At 41.4% G+C, this 7289-nt stretch overlaps 1 protein-coding gene across 1 annotated transcript in view; it reads left to right on the plus strand.

Annotated features, from left to right (window-relative positions):
* Window positions 1-7289, plus strand: part of nek11 (NIMA-related kinase 11) — a 24830-nt gene that overhangs the window by 8359 nt on the left and 9182 nt on the right. Inside the window, exons 3-6 of the mRNA XM_083530466.1 lie at window positions 3535-3700; window positions 6328-6446; window positions 6567-6631; window positions 6918-7044. Coding sequence (XP_083386592.1) covers window positions 3535-3700; window positions 6328-6446; window positions 6567-6631; window positions 6918-7044 — 477 coding nt within the window. The remainder of the gene's footprint in view (window positions 1-3534; window positions 3701-6327; window positions 6447-6566; window positions 6632-6917; window positions 7045-7289) is intronic.

The following is a 7289-nucleotide window of genomic DNA, read 5'->3' on the forward strand; positions in this document are numbered from 1 at the left end:
ATTAATCGGTTTTGGCGAAGACCTCCTACATCACCACAGACCTTCTGTTTCATCACCAAATACCTCCTACATCACCACAGACCTTCTGTTTTATCACCAAAGACCTCCTACATCACCATAGACCTTCTGTTTCATCACCAAATACCTCCTACATCACCACAGACCTTCTGTTTTATCACCAAAGACCTCCTACATCACCACAGACCTTCTGTTTTATCACCAAAGACCTCCTACATCACCACAGACCTTCTGTTTCATCACCAAAGACCTCCTACATCACCACAGACCTTCTGTTTCATCACCAAATACCTCCTACATCACCACAGACCTTCTGTTTCATCACCAAATACCTCCTACATCACCACAGACCTTCTGTTTCATCACCAAATACCTCCTACATCACCACAGACCTTCTGTTTCATCACCAAATACCTCCTACATCACCACAGACCTTCTGTTTCATCACCAAATACCTCCTACATCACCACAGACCTTCTGTTTCATCACCAAATACCTCCTACATCACCACAGACCTTCTGTTTTATCACCAAAGACCTCCTACATCACCACAGACCTTGTGCTCCTTATCACGATCACATCATCATCTCACATTACATTTAAGAAGCAGTAACTTTTCAGTCGTAAACCTGAAACTTTAAGAGAATCATACAGTTGCAATGTTTGGAAGCAAACACACAGTGACCTGCTTTGGGAAGGTTTAGTGAAGCTCTGGAGGATGCTGAGTCTCTGCTGTACAGATCTGCTCTCCTTCTCCGGGTTTGCCTGAGCGCTCGGCTATTTCTGGATCTGAGACCACATTTCTCTCGGCCTTCTGAGACCTGCTGAAAATTGGGACGCATTCGTGTTCAAATATTTGCTGCCAGGAATCTGACTGACCGAATTGATGTAGTTTTATTGTATGTATTCATGTCTGGGTGCTCCGCATAACGAAGGAACCTAAACACACACACACACACACACACAGACATAGGAGTTTTTTTTATCTCTCAATCAATACGTTTTAATCATCAATTAAACACGGAATGAGGTCATTAATTACTGATTGAATTGTTCATTAAATGAACGATCAGCTGTGCATTAGGAGGCTCTGACTCGCTTTTTCATGCAAACTCACTGTTGATTATTTTTCCAAAAAGGCACTACATGTAGTGGTTTGTTCCCAATGTAACGAATGCATTGGAAAGAAAACTAATAAAACGAGCACTATAATTGCAGCAGTGAAATTTAAATCTCCTGCCTCATTCTTTACTTTCCCTCGTCGCCATGGTTACACATGTCAGCCAATCAGCAACTATTATGGAATACAAGCTTATTAAGAACAGATAATATTTCCCTAACACGGGGTCATGTGAGGAAGCGGAGCCGGTGTGTGTGTGTGTGTGTGTGTGTGTGTGTGTGTGTGTGTGTGTGTGTGTGTGTGTGAGAGATTTTGTAGTTTATGGTATGGATAAAGGAGCAGTAAAGGGAAAAACACAGCAGGATGCACTGCTGAACACAACACAAGGAAAACCCATCTCTCTAGTTTTGGTTGCTGCTTTGCCGCCCACAGCGCCGCTTTATTCAGAGTAGATAAATGATATTCATAATTTAATAATGACACCATAAGCCGTGATCTTATTTTAAATGCAGAAGAACGATTTGCCTCATTCAGAAGCTGAAACAGAGCTCCGAGCAACGAGAGGAAAAAAATGGTGCAGGAGAATAATAGGCCCTTTTTCCTGATTCCTGAACCAGTTCTCGATTCTGATAAATGCACAGTTTCTCACGCGCGAGAAGAAAAACAAGCTCAAATCCGCTTCACTTAATTACAGTATAATAACTCCCGCTAGGAAAAGTCGGTAAAGACGTACCGAGGATGAACGGCTCAGAAAGAGTGATCAAAACAGAACATCAGCTTGACCATGTGCAGAAAGGGTAACTTTTTTTTATAAATGATTCACAGCCAGGAAGTGAATGTAACTATATACAGTATAATTATAAAATGATATTCTGTTAGTGTTTGGATTTCAGCGAGCATCAGAACGCACCTCTATAACCTCCTTCCCTAGACTATCAGCGTGGTCTTCACAACCATCTGTCACAGTTCCAGATTTTCCATTGTCTCGTTTTATTTCTGCAGTTGCAGCTTTTAAAATGTTTATTTTAAATAAAGAAGTTCCCACAAATACACTGACTAGATAATAAGTTAATCGACTAACTTTTGGATTTACTTCTTAAGGCTAATATACTAATATGTGAGGTGTACAGAGGACGATGTCTTTTGCCACTCTGACTTATGAAGGTTGGTGCTCCCTTTGACTGTGCATGCAGCCTTGTGCTGCCATCTGTTGGCGTGTTACAAAATTAGTCTCGAAACGTTTTGATACCACCTCTAATATCGAGAATCTAATATACATATTTGTTGTAATCATTACGTAATGCCACACATACATTAATCAGAAGTCTGGAAAGTTCTTTAGTGTGTCTGAATATGATTATAAATGAAGCCAAAACGCAGCTGTTTTTTCCCCGAAAAACCCTAATATTTGAATTGGAAATTAATATTTGAGGTTTTACCAGTGGAATGCGGTAAAACTTGCGAGGTTACACTTTACTAGGTCAGTTTCTCTAAATAGATGTATGTTAGATTTGATGTGTGAATGATGTATAATTACATATCAACGATCTGATACCATGTACTCATTAGTCCCGTCAATATCAATACACATACCAGGATTTTTGAAAGTTGTCGTTATATTTTTTTAATTGACTGCAGTGGATTGAACATCTATTTTGACATCTGTTTGAAAAAAAACATTATTTTTGTAAAAACTATTCATCAAACAAACATCTAATACATGTAATCTGTCAAACCATGTTCAAATAGTTCATAAAGGGTTCAAGAAGTTCATAAACATGAACCCCTGAAAGGAATTTTTGCACTAGTTGAGGAGCAACGAGGTTTAATTAAATCTGAATTTATATGAATGTATATGCCCCCCCCACCCCCCTTACCCTGATCTTTACCTGACCTTCACCTATATAACTTACAATAGCTCATTAATGAAGATGCCTATCCAATCTTCAGCTGTGTAACATTAAAAACTAATCATCAGCGCTGAAACACGTCCCACTTCAACCACCGAGAAGCATCTTCCATTTATTTTACTTCCTTATATCATCAGCAGATTCCTATTGAGATTAATTACTCATAAAGTTCTTCTTAATTCGACGCTATGAAATGAAGCGGTAAATGTCAGGCTCTTAAAGGTCAAGGCCGAACGTCTCAGCGTCTTAGCGTCTCAGCGTCTTGGTGTCCCACAGAGGAAATGGAGCAGCCAAATCTGAACAGGACCAGAGTGTGAAAGAGGCTTTAGGAAGCGATTATCTTTAACATTCACATTCGGTTCAGGTCAGGTTTATTCTCACTTAGAGGAGGTGTTGGAGGTTGTACTGAGGTTCTTTGTGGGTGGGACGAGATTTCAAAGGTAAAATATTGGGTTTTAAGATGAATCTGTGTGCTTTGTGGTGCAGTAAAGTTCTGAAGGAGATTTCGGTTGGGGATTTGAAGCCGGATGAAACGGTGAAGGCCACACAGGAAGCTCAGCTCCTCTCGCAGCTCCACCATCCAGCCATCCTACGGTTCTACACCAGCTTCCTTGAGAGAGACGCTTTCTGTATTATCACCGAGTTCTGTGAGGTAACCTGGCTTTATCTGGATCTAATTGGATTAGTTTGTTGTATTTTACTCGAATTTCATCACAAACTGTTCTGAACTGATAGATTATGATGTGGAATAAACCATTTTCATTTTCAAGATATTATTGGTCTGGTCTGTACTATTCTGGTTCAAACTTATCTCGTTTGGGTTTAAACTGGCTTTATTGTAGGTCTGATCAGGATTAAACTCTCTAAACTGGAAGGTTGTTTCGTGATTTGATCGGAGTTAGTCTGATCTCGCTTGGCCTGAACTAATTTTTATAGGTTCCAAGATTGTATTTGGTACAGATTGTGTTTGATCTGGACTGTGTTGAAGTTTGAACTGTGTTTGGTCTGGAATGTGTTTTGTCTGGACCGTTTTTGGTTTAGATAGCATTTGGTCTGGACTGCATTTGATTTGCATTATTTGTTTTAGACTTTAAGTCTAAACTGTATTTCATCTGGACTGTGGTTGGTGTAAACTGTGTTTTTTTTTTTTGCTCTGGACTGTTTTTGTGTGTGTGTGTGTGTGTGTGTGTGTGTGTGTGTGTGTGTGTGTGTGTGTGTGTGTGTGTGTGCTTTTTTTTTTGTTGCACAGTTTCTTTCTCTGGATTACATCTGGTCTGTTTTCTCCCTCATGTTCCACTAAGCCCTGATGCTGTAGGTGGATTTCCACGCTGATCGATTTCTCCATTTCTGCTCGTCCACTCAGCCCCACTGAGAAATCAGAGATGTGCTTCTAATGACTCTCATGGTGCCCCAGAGGTCACTCTAATTTCCTTTCTCGTTTTGTTTCCCTCTCAGTTCCAGCACACCTGCACACACTCCACTTTCCCATGGTGCTTAACTCCTGCTCATCTCAAGGAGTCACTTGAATTGAATGGAAATTCTTCAGCTGTTTAATAAGCCGCCCCGTCGTGCCGTTTGACCCGATCTGAATCACGGCTCATGTTTGATTGTGTCCGCTTTGACCTTTGACTTCAGAATATCACGTATTTTATTCTAGTTGAAGAAAGGTTGCCATGGCAACAGGATGGCAGAAATTACGGCAATGTTATTCTCACGTCACGGTGATGAGAGGACCTCAGTGAAGTTAATGGGAAAATTGTAGATGGAGAGACGCGCACTTTCACCTTCATCATGCAACCTATAATACAACACCAGGAAACAGAATGGTGTGTGTGTGTGTGTGTGTGTGTGTGTGTGTGTGTGTGTGTGTGTGTGTGTGTGTGTGTGTGTGTGTGTGTGTGTGTGTGTGTGTGTGTGTATGAATATATAAATGCTTTTCTTTTAGATTTACAGTCAAACCGCTCCTTCAGATCGATAAAAAATCGATTGACAGTAACAGCAACATGTTTTTATTATTTATCGAATGTGCACTTTAACCTGAAAAGCGAGTTTTCTGCTCACATGAACCTCTGACAAGCTTTGGATTAGGGTTAGGGTAAGTATTAGGATTAGGGTAAGGATTAGGGTTAGGATTATGGTAAGGGTTAGGGTAAGGATTAGGGTTAGGGTTAGGGTTATGGTAAGGGTTAGGATTAGGGTTAGGGTTAGGGTTAGGGTAAGGATTAGGGTTAGGGTAAGGGTTAGGATTAGGGTTAGGGTTAGGATTAGGATTAGGATTAGGGTAAGGGTCTCTTGAATGAGAATAAATTGGACCTGATGGACGCAGACTGAGTTCCAGGACGTCACCTATGCAGAATAGATTTTTCAGCCTAATTTATATCCTCGGGGTCGTGTTTCAGCGTCGTGCAGTTCGACTCGCGGTTTCATTACTCTGAAGATGATGGATTGCGTAAACGAGCGCAGCGGCGCGGCTGTTTATAATCTCATTTACCTGCTGGATTACAGCATGTCACACCGGGATCCTGGGCTCTGAAGTGGAGGAGGGAGGAGGGGATCCCCCTCAGAGAGAGAGAGAGAGAGAGAGAGAGAGAGAGAGAAAGAATGAGAGATAGAGGGGGGGAGTAGGAGGGATATCATGAGAATGGGAGAAGGAAACATAGGGATAAAATAGAGGGGGGGATGGGTGGGGACAAGAAGGGGAGGGAGGAGAGAGAGAGAGAGAGAGAGAGAGAGAGAGAGAGAGAGAGAGAGAGAGAGAGAGAGAGAGAGAGAGAGAACAAATTAAGAACATAACAGAGAAGCTATAAAAGATGGAATAATTCAAGAAAAAGTGGGAAAAAAGATGAGTGAGAGAGATGCAGAGAAAAGCAAAGGAAAAGAGAGAAAGAAAGTGTGTGTGTGTGTGTGTGTGTGTGTGTGTGTGTGTGTGTGTGTGTGTGTGTGTGTACTATTGTGTGTATTGTGAGAGATTAGATATTAGATCAGAAGTGCCTCCATTTCCCATGCTTTCTTCATCTGATTAAACAATATTATACTTCCTTTAACTGGAGACACACACACACACACACACACACACACACACACACACACACACACACGCACACACACACACACAATCATTCTGGAGAGATTCACAGGAGCATAAATGAGGTTCAGATGCTATGTATGCTGTAGAATGATGATATGACGTGTGGTGTATTATTGTAATGTGTTGTGGTGTGTGTGTGTGTGTGTGTGTGTGTGTGTGTGTGTGTGTGTGTGTGTGTGTGTGTGTGTCAGGATGGGGATTTGGAGTGTAAGCTGGAGCAGGTGCGAGTCTCAGGAGAAGCTCTTCCCGAGTCTCAGATCAGGGAGTGGCTGGTTCAGCTCCTGCTGGGGGTCGACTACATGCACCAGAGGTGAACTTCACTCCACAAAACTCTCCAACACACACACACACTGGGAAGAGCTCCGAGAAGAGGAAGTGTGCTGAAAACGGCACACTTAACTTCGTGTGTGTGATTGATTTCCTTCACCAGGCGAATTCTACACAGAGACCTGAAAACCAAGAACGTGTTCCTGAAGAAGAACGCAGTAAAGATCGGTGAGCTCTCTAAACCCTGAGTGAGGTCAGAAAGCACTTTTATACCACCTACTTTTACTGTTCCTCTAAAGAACTCTCGTCCATCTAATGATGTGAAAGGTCCATTAAGAAAAGTATGTATGTACTGTATGTACTCACTTACACTGTGTACAAACAGTACGAGTTTCTATAAATGAGCTGTTACTATAGAAACAATGGCCATTATTTTAATATAAACCTCGAACCAATCAGGATCCAGATCTCAGCTGTGCTGTGATAAGTGATTTAATTGCTGTGATCTCGACAGGTGACTTTGGAGTCTCCTGCCTGCTGATGGGTTCATGTGACCTCGCCACTACTTTCACCGGAACGCCGTATTACATGAGTCCAGAGGCTCTCGGTCACCATGGTTACGACTCCAAATCAGACATGTGGTGAGTGGAACGGAGAATCCTGATGCTCCTGATGTCTGATACGATTAACGTGAAATCAGGACCACTGAACTCAACAATTTACACAATTAAAAATCTATCTATCTATCTATCTATCTATCTATCTATCTATCTATCTATCTATCTATCTATCTATCTATCTATCTATCTATCTATCTATCTATCTATCTATCTATCTATTAGTTTGTTCACTCACTTGTTCTTTCTCTCTCTCTACTTTTGTCATA

This window comes from Silurus aristotelis (assembly GCF_946808225.1).
Source record: "Silurus aristotelis genome assembly, chromosome: 25".
NCBI classification, from domain to species: Eukaryota; Metazoa; Chordata; class Actinopteri; order Siluriformes; family Siluridae; genus Silurus; species Silurus aristotelis.